Source organism: Botrytis deweyae (genome assembly GCF_014898535.1).
Source record: "Botrytis deweyae strain B1 chromosome Unknown BDEW_006, whole genome shotgun sequence".
NCBI classification, from domain to species: Eukaryota; Fungi; Ascomycota; class Leotiomycetes; order Helotiales; family Sclerotiniaceae; genus Botrytis; species Botrytis deweyae.
In genome coordinates this window covers 1,429,171-1,444,578 of record NW_024066213.1, presented here as the reverse complement: position 1 = coordinate 1,444,578, position 15,408 = coordinate 1,429,171, and the positions used below count along the sequence as shown (strand labels likewise).

The window sequence follows — 15,408 nt, the reverse complement described above, 5'->3', positions numbered from 1 at the left end:
AATGTCTCTATTATATAATAAATTCATATAAAATCATAGAAGTTTTTATACTATTTATAATTAAAGTACCTATGTATATATTATTAAATTTCTTCGCTATTAACTATCTACCTACCTATATAATAACTCATTAAAGTATTCGATTCTTACTACCCTTTCTCAAATATAAAGTATTTATATTATCTCTCCCCCCTCTTTCATTTTATTCTCATAAAATATATCTAGTAAAAATCTATCTAAGATGAATAAAAATCCCAAAAATATATATATACCCGATTTAACAACATATATTCAAAATATAACTTTTTTTAATCTAATCAACTTTTTACTGAATACTATATTAAAATAATTCAATTATTTTTAATTCGATTAATATAGCTTCAAATTAAAGAAATTCTATATTATAATATAAATCTTAATTGATAGAATTAAAAACCAAAATATAAATTATTTTTATTAGAAATTTATAGAATTGAAAATGATTAAATAAAAATCCAATTTCGAAAATTCAAAAACCTAAAAACTATACAAAAAATCATGATTTCATTTAATCATTTTCAATTCAATGAATTTTCAATCAATATTTTATTTCTTGATTCTATTAATTGAGATCTATATTTCTATATAGAGTTTTTTCAATTTGAAGTTATATTGATTGAATTGAAGTTTTTGATTTTTGAAATTCGATTAGATAATATTCGAAAAAGTGCTTTTTTTTCTGAACACATGTTATTAAATCGAGTATATACATATATACATACGAAGGTTGGAAGGGTAATTAATGTAAATCCTACTTTTACTAAAATCTTGCTGTTTTTATAGATTTTGCTGCTGCTTTAAGCGATTCGAATAGATATTGAGCTGTTCCCCCCAAAATTCAGTCTTTAAAGCTTTTACTTGCTTTTTATCAATTCTAATAGTTTTTTAGTATTTGAAGTATTTGAAGCTTCTAATAGGTTTTAAATAGATTCTAAATAGAATTTCGAATCAATATTCAATAAGAAATTAGTGATTTTGAATAAATCGTAGATAAAACGTGACTTTTACAATACTTCCACCACCTGGAGTTCACCATATAAATTTTCAACCAGCGACGTGATTCTATTGGTCCAAGGGCCAAAAGTGGGGACACATTTAGGTGCATTTTACATTACTTACCCATCCAACCTCCGTACATACATACATACATACATACATACATTACATCACATTACATCAGAAAAACATTTATAATACCTAACCTTAGTATTTCCCCTAGCGCGAGGTACTCCTCCCCACAAACCCACCCACCTAATCCATCCCACCTAATATCCATCCCACCACCCCTCCACCCCTCGATCCCTCCCCCAAAAATGATCCCAAAAATGAAGCTAAGTGCGGGGTAGCTAGCTCCAGCTCCAGCTCCGGCTCTAATCTACCCACCCGAGCCACCCATTGATATCGTGTGGATTTGGATATCCATCGTATGGATATCCTTTGGATAGATTATGGTGGGGTCGAAGCAATGATATGATATGATATGATATGATGATGGGATGATAATGGATGAGAGGTGGGGTTGAGAAAAACAAAAACAAAGTAAAATATATATATAAATATATATAGTAATCACGATACATACCTAGGTAGGTATGTACGACAATGCATGCCCAAGAAATACTAAAGAAATACTGGTGGGTGAATGAACCCCACACCACCCACGTCCCGGACCACTTCTGTTCTCTCCACAAATAATGGAAGAGGTGAAATGTTGTGGGACACGGGGGTTAAGACTCGGGTGGTGCGGGAAAGGGCAGGGTGGATAGTTGATTGGTGATTTGAGGAGATGTGTGTGTTTGCTCATGGATTGATGGATGGATTCCTGTATGTATGTAAGTATGTTATACATCGGATGGAGGAGATGCATGCATGGAAAGTGTATGTATGTATGGTAGATTAGTAGGTATTTTGTTCATATTAACCTACCTACTTAATATACATAGCTATACCCGAGTATCTACACTAGCGACTAATTTTATATAATTACACTTAAACCATGCTATCATTCCTTCATAATCCTACAATTCCTGTCCTACAAGTTCCTAAATTATCTCCTAACTGTACCATTCATCGCGGAATCAATACCATCCACACCGTTAAACAAACCCAAACTGGCTTGCCAAAGTTTCTTCTCGTTCAATAACCACACTTGCATTTTATCTCCCTCATTTCCGAGGATAAAGTTCGCGGAACCACCAGCTACTGCAATTTTGCCGAGCAAAACACCTCCCTCGTTCCAGACATTGACTCCATCTCCACATCCTGCATATACATTTCCTGCCTCATCAGTTTTGATTCCATCTGGAAGACCAGACTGTGGTACGGCGAAGATTCTCTTGTTGGCAAGAGCTGGTTCACCTCCTCGAGTTATAACATCGTATGCGTAAATAGCTCTTGGGGCAGTAGGGGCAGTGGCATTTCCGGCTCCGTCGGTAATGTAAGCGGTTTTCTCATCAGGACTAAATGTGATACCATTTGGTTCTTGGATGCCATCTGCAACCACACGGATGTCATTTGTACCTGGCATGTAGCGGTAGACTTGAGGTGGAAGTAAGGGTTGAGGACGGATTCCTTGCCATGAACCGTATGATGGATCTGTGAACCATAGGGCTCCGTCGCTTGTCACGTGGACATCATTGGGTGAGTTAAATTCAACGCCGTAGTAGTTGTTGATGAGGGTTGTGGCAGTATATGGAGCTGTAGCATTCATGAAAACAAGACCACCGGGTGCGGTCATGGATCCTTGGTCGCAGATTACGAGACCATCGTTGTATTTTGCTCCTCCGTTTGCGAGGGTGAGGGTTCCTTCTGGTTCAATAATGGTAGCGGACCATGAATCACCGGATTTATCTAAACGGGTGATGGAAATGGCCTTGTTGTTAGTGGCAGCAGAACTGGTATTTGAGGCATATTGGTTACTCGTGACGAAAAGAGTTGATTCATCGAAAAAGATGGCGGCTTCATGGAATTGAGGGAAAGAAGAATTTAGGATATTGCTAATAGCTGGCGCGTCTCCAAGAATTGAAGTGAAAGATTCATTGTAGACTTGAAATGGTGAGGTATTGCTAACATTGTACAAGTCCAATGTGGTGATTGTGTCGGCGGTGTAGGTCTAAGGGTTCATTAGTTTGTGGTCATAGCTGTTACCATCACTCTGTACTTACATATATTGTTTCTTGAGCCAAGGCACCAGTGGCAATGGCCAAAGTTGGGAGAATATCTCTGGAATACATCATTTGTTTGATTATAGGTTCTAAAAGAATGAACAAAGATAGATCAAGCCAAGCAAAACCGACAACGAAAGAACATAGCTGAATACTTATACTGAAGAAATATGGGTGTGGATCGTCGAATATGCCGTCCTGGTGGATCTATCTATCAATATCACTTAGCATATGGGCACAGTCATCGACAGTGGCATGTCATTTGTAATTTGTCCGAAGTCTCGAAGCATTTGCCAATGCCCATTGTAATTTGGGTCAACGCCGTGAAACGTAAGTGCCAAGCATGAGAAAATTGACGGTGAAAAGGGGTCGTGAACATTGTTGAATTTGGTGCTTCCAGAAGGCACGAAAGGCCCTATTTTGTTTCTTTCGTTGGTGTGAAACATGCTAGAAATTCTTTTTGAGAGTGCCAAGGTTGAAATCTTCATTCATAAGATCTTTTACCTCGTCGTCGACCAAATTTCTGGAACCTCGAGGGACTTTAAGGTTTCTTGGCATCATCCCATGGCTCATTTCAGAGCCAATGCGATTATGTGCATTGTGCTCTCTTTACCGATGTATGGCCGTATCTTCAAACCTTAAAATTCCTGCCCGTCTGAAGGAAAGCCACAAATGTTAAAATGGCATTATAAATACCTCTCGGGAGGAGATACGCATCATAGTTCGAGTGGAAATCATCGACTCGATTACTGATCTTGCAGTATCTGCAGTATCTCCTTATCGCCAATGCCCTAAGGTGGAATGAGCTGCATTGAATTGTATCGAACTGGTTGGGCTGGGCTCGATTATATAGAACTACCTACTAGACAGGTGTACCTAGTAGATATTGGATCGGATCGTATCGTACTATGGAAGTCTGTGAGCACGTGTTTTGGATGTGAGCAATGTAATTGGTCGTTCCAAATCCGATAAGTTCTACCGAAAAGAGCCCAATAGAATGGTATGATGGAGTGTTTATGACGGTTTTTGACGGTTTTCCAAGTATTTAGGAACTGCGCTTGCCGCGATTAAAGAATACGGAAGCCGAGATGTCCATTGCTCCAAAGCGCAAGTGTATCGGTATGTCCCGGTATATTCACAGTGTGTATGTATTTCAGTCATTATTACCGATTGTGGATAAATAGAGTCTGGAAATATGGAAACATATATCAAACGATAAAACAGCTTTACTTTTTTATACACCAGTGCAGAGGATTCACATGAGAAAAGTCTGTGCTGTGCTTGTTGTCCCCGCCAGATTATCATTGAATCCCAATTGATCAGAGTACCATCGTAAAAAAACCACAAAAAATACCTGCTGCCCAAAATGGATTAGTCTCTTATCTACCCCGCTAAGGTTAACCGTTCTTTCCAAATGTACCGATTAATAACCTTCGACTCTCACCTACCTACTACTGTCAACAAGATACATATCAAACTACACAGCAACGTAGCTTTACCTTGATAGACAATTACTCATCTGTCATATGTCCCTTGTCTTGAGTTTTCCTGTCTGACTGGTATCAATTCCATCTGGTATTCACGATCTTTTCCTGGGTTCATTCCAATATTACACAGTCATCGATTATTTACTCCATCTCACCCTCGATTGAATCATGAATTCGAGACAGCATAGTACTACCACTAGTAGGGCCAACCGAGTCCAGAAGCAGCCACGCATCTACACTTGCTCGGTATGTCAGAGAGTGTTTAAGAGAAGTGAGCATTGTTCAAGGCATGAACGTGGTCGTGAGTACAATCGATCGTGCGAGTCATGCAAGTTCCTTTGTTGATACGAGTTCAACCTCTAGATACCCAGGAGAAACCATTCCCTTGCAAACTATGCGGTCGTAGATACGCGCGAAAGTATGTTGAATATTGCGCGACTTTGATGTTCGTTGTAGAAGATCGATCACATTGACTAATTTCTTATCTAGGGATGTCGTCATACGACATGAAAAGTCTTTCCACCGTGTCGAAAATCCACGACGTCAACAACCTCCTCCTCCCTTACAACCGTCATCTCCAGATTTAGATGCTGAGTCTGAACCGTTCGCAGATTCGATGGTTTCTAATGCGCAACATTATACTACTGAGCCTCGGCTCTCCCAGATGCCAGTAAAACTCGAACATCAAGAATCACCAGAGATGCAATCTACATTAGATCCTCTACTACGAGAACATGATGCACAATTGGCTGGTCATTCCAGTTCATCTGGTCCTCAAATGAATGGTCATGGTGGGCCAAGTCATGGATTTCAACAATATCAGAATGGTTTCATAGATCCAGCCTTGGATATTTCTGATCTCTTTGGACCATCGCCTAATCTAGTAGCCCGAACCTGACAATCACAGTATTATTCACAACAAATGCAATAAATTTCACGGCTTCTTAAAAGCTTATATGCAGCACAACGATATTACGATAAATGCAATTCTGGGGAATGGGATATCACGATTCGGTGTTGTGGGGATATATACAAATGGCAACGCTTGAGATATTTCTATTAATAATCTCTCGTGTGCATTTGCATGGAAATGCTGTCAACTTTGAGATGTTTACTACACTGGCATAGAGGTTTTGCTTGGAGATGTGTTTTTCCATCTCATCTTTTCTTTTGGGAAACCTGCATACACAGCTTTCAGACAAGCAAGTCAACGGTGAATTGCACTGGAAGGGGATTTTGGTACTTGATTTCTTTGAGAAGATACCATATTTGTGCACCTCGAGGGCGTCTCACTTATTTCTAAGCGATTAGCTCAATACAGAAGTTTCGAGATTTAATGAATGCAATCCACAATGTGCTTGTGAAGCCGTTTATTTCTTTGTTTCAATAAACAACAACAGGTCGGTAAATGATTTCTTTGTTCTATTCGTCGAAATTGTCGAAGCATCACCTTGCTTCCATGCTGTTGTTCAATTGTTTCAAATTAGAATTCGTTCGATACCCGCCTGAAATCGAGACTTTTTGAAGCGGTTCGTGTATTTGAGTACCATTATCAAGAATAAGTCGAGTTCAAGTTCAGAACAATGTCTTTGAAACGTGTCAAGTGTCGGGTGCAATGGATACAATATCCAGTTAAATTGAATCAAGTACCAACACTACAACCACAGGAATTACAGCTATCAACTCTATTTTCTTGACACCCACTTCACATTATCCAAGATGCCACCACAATTAACCAGAGTCAATGTAAATTCTCTCCGAGCAGACCAACGCACCTGTGCGATCTGTCAAGACAATCTCGGTGGTGGAGAGAACGGAGAACCTGTTAAAACTGCGTGTAATCACGTTTTTGATCGAGAATGTGTTCAACGTTGGCTTGACGCTGACCACACTACCTGTCCCATTTGTCGCGAGGAAATTCGTAACATCACCGGTGGCGTAAGAGACGCCGCAAGAGATCGGATTAGACAGATCAATAACGCTGCTAGACGCGTTAGAGATAGAGCTGTTGAGGAAAGAGAACAGATGATGCAAGCTCAGGCGGATTATGGAGGTGGGAATGAAGATGATCATCTTGAGGGAAATGTTGGAGAGGAGCTTGAACCCATGCCACTTGATGTGCCGGGAAATTTTAGTACTCCTGCGCCTCCCCGTCTTCGTTCTCCAATCTGGAGATTAGCGTCGAGAAGACAGTCTTCTCCCCCAAGAAGATTCCCCTCACCATCTCCCCACAGATATCCTTCTCCTCCAACAAATCGTCTCCACTCAACTCCTCCCCGAGTTTCCAGTTCCTCGTCAATCACCTCTGCAGCAATGCAACACGCCGAAGCAACTTACATCAGCGCTCTCTCCACCCTCCGATCCCTCGACACCAGAATAATTAACCAAGCGCGTCTCTCCTACGAAGCCAACGTCGTCAAACACGACGCAGAACGTAACGTCCAACTCGCCTTTCAGGAACTCCAACGCGCAGTCCGATCGAACGATCAGGAATCAATCGATCTTGCGCTTGCGATGCAGGAAAGCGTTACGATTCTCTTGGACGATGCGCATAATGCGATGGCGCAGTATAGTGCGCCGTTGAGGGAATGGATGGAGGAGAGACCGAGGGCGAGTGAGAGGTTGGATCGCGCGAGATTGGCTTTTGCGAGGGAGAGGGAGGGGTTTATCAGGGGGGTTGGGAGTGCGAGGGGGGGAAGAGGAGAGAGAGGGAGAATGCGGGATTTTGAGGTTGATGGGGATGAGGAGGCTTGGGAGTCTTATGATCCGAGGGATTTTGAGTGACTAGGTAGGTAGGTAAGTGTGGGGATCATTTGATAGGGAACAGGTGGGTTAGATCATCTGAATTCTGCAAATAGTTTTTGTTTCTTCTTTGTCTGCTTGCTTGCTTTCTTTCCTTTGATTTTCTTTATAATTTTCTAGCTCACATTTTACCTGAATGAAAACTTAGTTCTCGATAAGTTGGTAAGTACACAATATCGATGAACCTCCGCCCCCTTCCCCATTTGTTTTTAATAAAATATATGATTAACTTATTAAATTATAATTACGATTGATCGTCAATGTATACAATGCGATATCATACAATGTGATGTGATGTGATATGATGTGATATACTACAACTCCCCAGTCCATCCAGGGTGTCTCGACCTCTTAGAGGTTAGCTTTTATATTATAATAATAATAATTATTATAATAATAGTGAGTTCTAGTAAATTTAGGCTTAGGGATGAATCAAATATATAATATAAGAGTTGAATTGAAGTTAATTTATTAGAGTAGATTGAATTAAGGTGAAACTGCTTGCTTTTTTCTAGGTTTTCTTTAAAGAATATCCTAGGTTTATAGAGTTTATAATGAAATTCTAATAGTTTATAACCTTATAAATAAATTTGATTTAAATCGTATCTTATAGAACTTTATTATATCATAAAAAGAAAGTATGTTATTCAATTTAATTTATTTTATTAATAATTTTCTATATTATTTTATTCTATTCTATTCCATTATAAATCAATTTAATAAAAGATACTATTATACAATTATATGAAAATATAATTTTATAATCTAGAATTATATTATACATATACTATTCATCAAAATATCTCTTAATTAATATGATATTAATAGGTGGTTTAGTATACTTATTATAGAGTTTTATATAATCGAATATAATATACGTACGTATAATATATAAAATACTAGTCTGAATACTATAAAGAGGGTCAAATATCTTACCCCCCCCCCCCGACCGATCCTTCCTCGTATATCACTAGGTATAGATAGATAATGTATTTATCATAATCTTCTATATATCATATCGATACAAGCGAATATACAGCTAAAGAGGGAAGGAGTTATATATAATATATACGATATCCCTATAGTAGCAAAGTTAATACCTATATACGAAAAAAATATCAATATAAATCCCTATATAAATATTTAATATATACATTATACAATTCAAGCTTTTTTGTTTTTAATAAAATACATTCTTTATTATTGATAAATCTTTTCAGTTCAAAATGAATACTGTTTATTATTGAATTTTAATAAATATAAAGAAAATAAAGGCCCTTCAATTAAAGGACCTTAGGAAAGGTGAACGGAAGGGAAGCGAGTATAGAAGCTAGAAGGAGGGGAATGAGCGGAGGAGCTAGGAGGGAAAGGGGAGTGAGCGGGGGAGTGAGCGGGGGAGCGAGCGGGGGAGCGAGTGTAGAAGCTAAAGGATGGGAAAAGGTATTAACCGAAAATTTAAAGGGGAGGATCTACTCCTTACCACTCACTTTCAAATTATTCTTCAATCAAAAGCATTACTACTATACCACAAATATAGAATACACTGTTTAAACAAGAAAACTATTCAACTCTAATATATATATATAGTTATAATTGATAATCGATTATTAATCGAATTCAATACAAGCTTGATAAGTAAACTTTTTTACTTGCAAATAGTCTTAGACTAAAACTTTCGAAAATCAAGAAATTTCGAAAATTTCTCTAAGTCCTTTTAAAGTAAAATTTTCTAATCATATACATATATAAAAGTCAATCACATTAATATTATATAACCTATTTTTTTAATATAATATCGATTATTGAAATTTTTAATACAATTAACGAAATAATTTATTCGTCAACCACGGATTCTGCCACCACAGGGATATGAGAGATATATCGAAACGGATAGTTGCTCGCTCCGCTGACTCCTGAGCGGTAGGAAGGATATCGGAGGTAGAAGTTCTACGGGTTGTGGGGAGCGGAAAGTGTGGTGCTTGGGGTAATGGAGAGATGGGGATGGATGGATGGAGAGAGTAGGGGTTTGGAAATTAAGGATTCTTGAGTTATGGGATTTGGATTCTGAGATCTGAGATAACCATTGAGTTTGACTATTTCCTCTTTCTCGATTCATCATTTTCTGATGTCTAGATTGGGGATTTGGGAGACGTTTGAGGGATTGATTACATATGTGCAATGCAATAAATGTTTTGCTTTTGTTCAGATCTCGAAGTCATCCTAAATATTTATCGCATCTTGATACATTTCTAGTTCTTTTCCTTATTTTTTATAGGACGGGTAGACTAGTAATGGTTTGTTTGCTATTGAATGATTGAATGATTGAATACATATCTTTGGTGTGGATGTATGAGGGTTTGTATTTGAGGTGTTGAACTAACTATAATCTCAACTTAAGAACTTCAGGTGGTTAGCAGAATTTCTTGAAAGCTTATAAGTCGTGATATAATGACTATATATTTAACAAAGATTATTCTAAGGCTTTTGCGTGATTTTAAATTGATATCCATGGATTTTCCCGTTATATTTAGATGTTTTTATCTGGGTGCTCGCGTGTTCATTTGTTGAAGAAGTTTTTGTATATGTAATAATCATATTACCACAGGTTTAAAATGTTCAATTTTGTGTGGTTATACGTGTTGGCCGTTGATTTTCTCATTATCTACTTGTCTTCTTAGCAGGGATGATGGATTAGGATCAAGGATATATCTTTTATAAGAGAGTTTGAGAATATTGAAAGTCGAATCATTAGGAATATAGATGGATTAAACATGATAACATAACGAAACACTCTATTACAATAGGCGGATTTTACTCGATACTTTTAGCAATGTAGATGGCATTAATAGTTGTATCTCGACTTCCATTCCGTACCTAAGTAAAGGAGTAAATTTCCACAAGCGAGACGTCGAGCTGGAAATTTATAAGGCTCCTCGTATGGAATTTGAGGCTGACTGGTAGATTTAAAGTTGATTAGGAGCAGGATTAGACTATTAGTTATCTTTTCTTCTGAGAAATAAACACCTTGGGTGGTGAGAAGGAATGTTGTAATCAGTGCTTCCCATATTTCAATAACGCCTCAAAATATCTACACATGAGCTTCATCTCAAGTGAATGTTAAAGACATAATTTAATTGCCCAATCATTCCATTCACCTTGTATCTGACGCATGAATTGACAAGTAATACACATACTAGAGAAAGATAGCGCACGGCTTCACATAGTACACGGAATAAACGAACATTGACAGAAATCCTGAAAAATTATGTACAGATACGTAGATAATTCAAAGTACACACTAATCAAGTGAATGAATGAGTGAGTTCACTGTCGGTAATGGCTCTAAGCCATCAGTTTGATGTAGCGGTACGCTCGATTGTTAGGTTTCTATTGCTTTGAAATACTCTTAAAGAACCTGTTAGACTCTGCATCTCACTACAGATTTATAAGGATAATTTCACTTCGAAATTGATATTGTCTTGTTGGTCGTCGAATCTTTTCATCTTCGTTTAGTTGACGAATTCGTAATTTCTAGCCCAATCCTCAATGTTATTATACTCGATAGCACCCCTTTTCAAGTACAACCTTCACCTTGGTTCAATCTGTTTCAATCTTGGCTCTATAAATAAATCACAGTTTACAGGATGTATCATGTACAGGTTTTGAATCATTACATGCTAATAGAGATTAATATTGCGGCTAGCGAACCTATTCTATGGCGAGATGCAATATTGAAACACCTACCCTATGAGCCAACGTACAGGTACCGTTGAATATCATTAGGTTCAATAGGTGAAAGCAAAATCACTTGCTTTCATGATGAAAATATGATAAACACACATCGGCAACTACTTTCTAAAAAATTTCGAACAAGGTCACTGGTGAAGCAACCGCTCAACAGAAGAGCACAGCAGAAAAAGAGAAGTTTGTTGTGCTCTACGGAGGACCTCGTGTAGACAGCCTAACTGTGCATAGTGTCTCATCCACATGCTACCGTGTTCATATCTTCTCGACCTGTGCCATAGCGAGATCCTGATCAGCAAAAATCTTCTTGACTGTAGGTCTCATCTTCATCCTCTCCAGCCATGCCTCCATATGTGGGCAATCTTTATAAATATCTTCACCACCATATCGAGGTGCCCATCTTTGCCATGCTATGAAACAGAGATCGGCGTATGTGCATTTGTCGCCGACCAACCAGTCTCGAGTCTTCAACACGGATTCAAGAACTCCAGTGACTCTACGGATCTCTTTCGCGTATCGATCAATGGCACTCTGGATGCTTTCGGGGTGGATATTGGTGAAATAAGAAGCCTGACCATAGTATGGCCCTTGACCAGAAGCTTGGAAGTGCAGCCACTGCTTAGCGAGATATTTTTCGGGGAAGGTGTTATAACTCAACCGGTGCTCGATATCATATTTTTCAATCAAGTACTCGATGATAGCACCGGATTCCCAGAGTGTAATATCGGTGTTAGAATCTTCGATAGATGGCAACCGTCCGTTTGGGTTGAGTTGAGTATATGGCTTCTTCTTGACTTCGGAGAAATCCACAAACTTTGTTGTGTAAGGGATGTTCAGCTCCTCGAGGATGAGGGCCACCTTCCACGGGTTAGGACCGAAAGGATGAGAATAAAGTGTGATTGGAAGCATTTTGAATGATGTCGGCCAAAAAGATGGTAAATTGAAAGTTTCAATAGAGATTGGATTATTCGATGAGAGGATGGGTTTGAGGGTAGGTACTCACGAGACTGTTCAAGGCAGGAGGCCATATATAATAAAATCTTTATTATTCTAGATCGTAGAAATTGGTAATTCAGTCCATCGGATGCGAAATATTCGATTTTGAAGCAGTCTGATCTTAGTAATATTCGAAACCATATTAAACAAAAAATAGAGACAGAAGCTTACCGCAATGTCAAGATCAAGTGCTGATGAAATTAAGGCGGTTCTCGAAAGCACCTTTGCCGAGAAGCCCCGCGGAAGGCAAGGCGAGCCGAAAATGCGGAGCCGTGCGCCAGAAAATTACACTTTCCCGGCGGAAGCTAGTAATGACTTTCTTATTCGTTGGGAGAACAACCGACTCTGCATAATCTCTGCAGAATATACGACAGCTGTCAGAAATTTTTTAGGTCGGCATACTCCGCACCTGGTAAAGCCGCGCGGAAGCAAAGAGTTGCCTTGACATTTCTGCACAAGGCTAATAAGCCAGCTCTCGCCACCAATTTTCAATTTATTAGACTTCTACCAACAAGGCACCCCCATACCTCAAGTGACTCTCATCATCGCTGACCCCCTGGATGTTACGCGACTGTCGTTGAAATACCGTTCGGTCCCTGCCTCCTGTCTACCTCCTCACAACTGTAAAAAGATCCAATTACAAATCCAGCCTCTAAGATCGATTGATGTTAGTCTTAGAATTTCGAAATAAAAGTTGAAATCGATATTGATTATATATAGAAACCTAGTTGGGTGATTTCAGTCGTCTGATTTCAGTATCACTCTTACCAGATTTAAATTACTACTATATTCAATATTGATATCCATTCGTATCATAAAACTCTGAGAGTTATCTCATTCGATTCCCTCGACCTTTAAGACACTTCCCTCACCTATGATGACGTCTGAATCTCAGCAAGGAGGAGCGATCCCTTCAATCACTGAATACTATAACCTCGGATCATTCAAGCTGAACATCAGTACCAAGAGCAAAGATGCGCAAGTGTGGTTCAACCGTGGCTTAACATGGGCCTATGCATTCAACCACGAAGAATCGGCCATTTGCTTCGAACAGGCTATAGCACACGACCATTCTTGTGCAATAGCTTACTGGGGGTTAGCATATGCCCTGGGCCCAAACTACAACAAACCCTGGGAAACATTTGATGAGAGTGATCTCAAAACAACGGTGCAGCGGACTTATAAAGCCTCTAGAGATGCAAAAGCAAATGCCGCCGGTGCGACGACTCTCGAACAGGCGCTCATCGACGCAATCCAATTTCGCTATCCGTATGACTACCTAGTTAAGGATTACTCTGCCCAAAATCGAGCCTACGCCGACGCTATGGAATCAGTCTATGAACAGCATCCGGACAGTCTTGACGTAGCCACTCTCTATGCTGACGCAATGATGAATCTGAGCCCATGGCAACTATGGGATCTTCATACTGGAAATCCCAGCCCGGGCGCTCGCACCTTGAAAATCAAGAGTGTTCTCGAGCGTGCTTTGGACCAGGATGGAGCAAATCGACACCCAGGTCTATTACATATGTACATCCACTGCATTGAGATGTCTCCGAATCCAGAGCTTGGATTGAACGCGGCAGATTATTTATGCGACCTGATACCCGATGCTGGTCACCTCCGCCACATGCCTTCGCACCTGGATATCCTCATCGGTGATTACCGGCGCGCAATTGCCTGCAACTACAACGCCTCAATTGCCAATGAAAAGTTTCTAAGCCGATCTGGTCCGAACAATTTCTATACAATTTACCGACTTCACGATTACCACTCCTTGATCTATGCAGCAATGTTTGCGGGCAAGTCTAAGATCGCTCTTGAAACTGTAGCGAAAATGGAAGCATCTTGTCCCGAGGCTTTGCTGCGTGTCCCGTCACCTCCTATGGCGGATTGGCTTGAGACTTTTATGTCGGTCCGTGTTCATGTCTTGGTTCGCTTTGGAATGTGGGAAGATGTTATCCAGATGGAGTTACCTACTGATCGTCAGTTGTACTGTGTCACTACAGCTATGCTTCATTACGCAAAGGGTGTGGCATACGCCGCAACTTCCAACGTGCAGGAGGCGGAGAAAGAGCGGAGTCTATTCAAATCTGCTGTGGAGCAAGTTCCAGCCACCCGTTCGGCTTATCCTAACAATTGTGCTGATATCTTGGCTGTGGGTGCTGCTATGCTGGACGGAGAAATTCAATACCGCCGCAGGAGCTATGAGGAAGCATTTGCAAGTCTTCGCAAGTCCATCGAACTCAGTGACGGACTTACCTACAGTGAGCCATGGGGTTGGATGCAGCCACCGCGCCATGCCTACGCTGCGCTAATGCTGGAGCAAGGACATGTCGAAGAAGCCGCAAAAGTGTATAGCGCGGACCTTGGACTTGACGGGATACTGCCTCGTGCTCATCAACATCCAAACAATGTCTGGGCTCTCCAGGGCTATCACGAGTGTTTGACACGCCTTGGCCGTAAGACAGAGGCGCGCCTCATTGAGCCACAGTTAAAAATAGCCCTTGCGATTGCAGATGTTCCTGTCAAGTCATCCTGCTTTTGCAGACTTGATACGTCTTGTTCGCCTGTTAGAGCTCAGGGGGTATGAGCACAAACCGTAGCTGCCACTGAAATGACTCTTCAATCTGAAAGGTTCTAGACATGGTTTGCATTGATGTCTGGCAAAAGAACCTCATCATTTTGTTTCCGATTTAAAAGCGAGACAGCACATGTAAATCCAGAACAGGCTGTGATAGACATTAAAAAGGAGGTAACAAAAGCAGTGACACTATTCCTTTTCAGTTTTGTAGGTGGAAAACATTTAGAATAGAACACTGTAAAAGCAGAAAGTGAATAGCGTTCTCTGGTCTATTTTGGAAGGGTCTTATCTATGGATAGCAGCTTATATATAACAAAAACTTTCAAGCCGAACTTCGCAACATGGCTAAAATCTGTTCTGAATTTTGGGCGTGCCACAAGTAAAAGACATCAAATTATGCTTAATGGTAGGTTTCTGTAACAAGATTGTCGTGAAAGGGAGTCAATTATACTACTTAGAATCTATAACCAAGGAGAAGAGAGGAAAGAGGAGAAGAAAGAACACGGTCCTTGCGTAGAGATACCCACCTACCCACCAGCATTCCTAGGCTAGAACATGACACCTGCCACAGGAATACAGAAAAAAAGCGTCA

At 39.9% G+C, this 15,408-nt stretch overlaps 5 protein-coding genes across 5 annotated transcripts; 3 read left to right on the top strand and 2 right to left on the bottom strand.

Moving 5' to 3' along the window:
- Positions 1–2,086: 2,086 nt before the first annotated feature.
- EAE98_003634 (uncharacterized protein) lies at positions 2,087–3,272 on the bottom strand (the record flags this gene model as incomplete). Its single annotated transcript, XM_038951254.1, has 2 exons — positions 2,087–3,151; positions 3,204–3,272. 2 exons carry the CDS (start codon positions 3,270–3,272, stop codon positions 2,087–2,089), a joined length of 1,134 nt encoding a protein of 377 aa, XP_038812718.1.
- A 1,586-nt stretch (positions 3,273–4,858) lies between these two features.
- EAE98_003633 (uncharacterized protein) lies at positions 4,859–5,588 on the top strand (the record flags this gene model as incomplete). The annotated part of the gene is made up of 3 exons (XM_038951253.1): positions 4,859–4,991; positions 5,054–5,108; positions 5,180–5,588. 3 exons carry the CDS (start codon positions 4,859–4,861, stop codon positions 5,586–5,588), a joined length of 597 nt encoding a protein of 198 aa, XP_038812717.1.
- Positions 5,589–6,409: 821 nt separating this feature from the next.
- Positions 6,410–7,474, top strand: EAE98_003632 (uncharacterized protein; the record flags this gene model as incomplete). The annotated part of the gene is made up of 1 exon (XM_038951252.1): positions 6,410–7,474. One exon carries the CDS (start codon positions 6,410–6,412, stop codon positions 7,472–7,474), a length of 1,065 nt encoding a protein of 354 aa, XP_038812716.1.
- A 4,017-nt stretch (positions 7,475–11,491) lies between these two features.
- EAE98_003631 (uncharacterized protein) lies at positions 11,492–12,145 on the bottom strand (the record flags this gene model as incomplete). Its single annotated transcript, XM_038951251.1, has 1 exon — positions 11,492–12,145. The coding sequence occupies one exon, from the start codon at positions 12,143–12,145 to the stop codon at positions 11,492–11,494; it is 654 nt and encodes a 217-aa protein (XP_038812715.1).
- A 961-nt stretch (positions 12,146–13,106) lies between these two features.
- On the top strand, positions 13,107–14,825 carry EAE98_003630 (uncharacterized protein; the record flags this gene model as incomplete). The annotated part of the gene is made up of 1 exon (XM_038951250.1): positions 13,107–14,825. One exon carries the CDS (start codon positions 13,107–13,109, stop codon positions 14,823–14,825), a length of 1,719 nt encoding a protein of 572 aa, XP_038812714.1.
- Between the last annotated feature and the right edge of the window lie 583 nt (positions 14,826–15,408).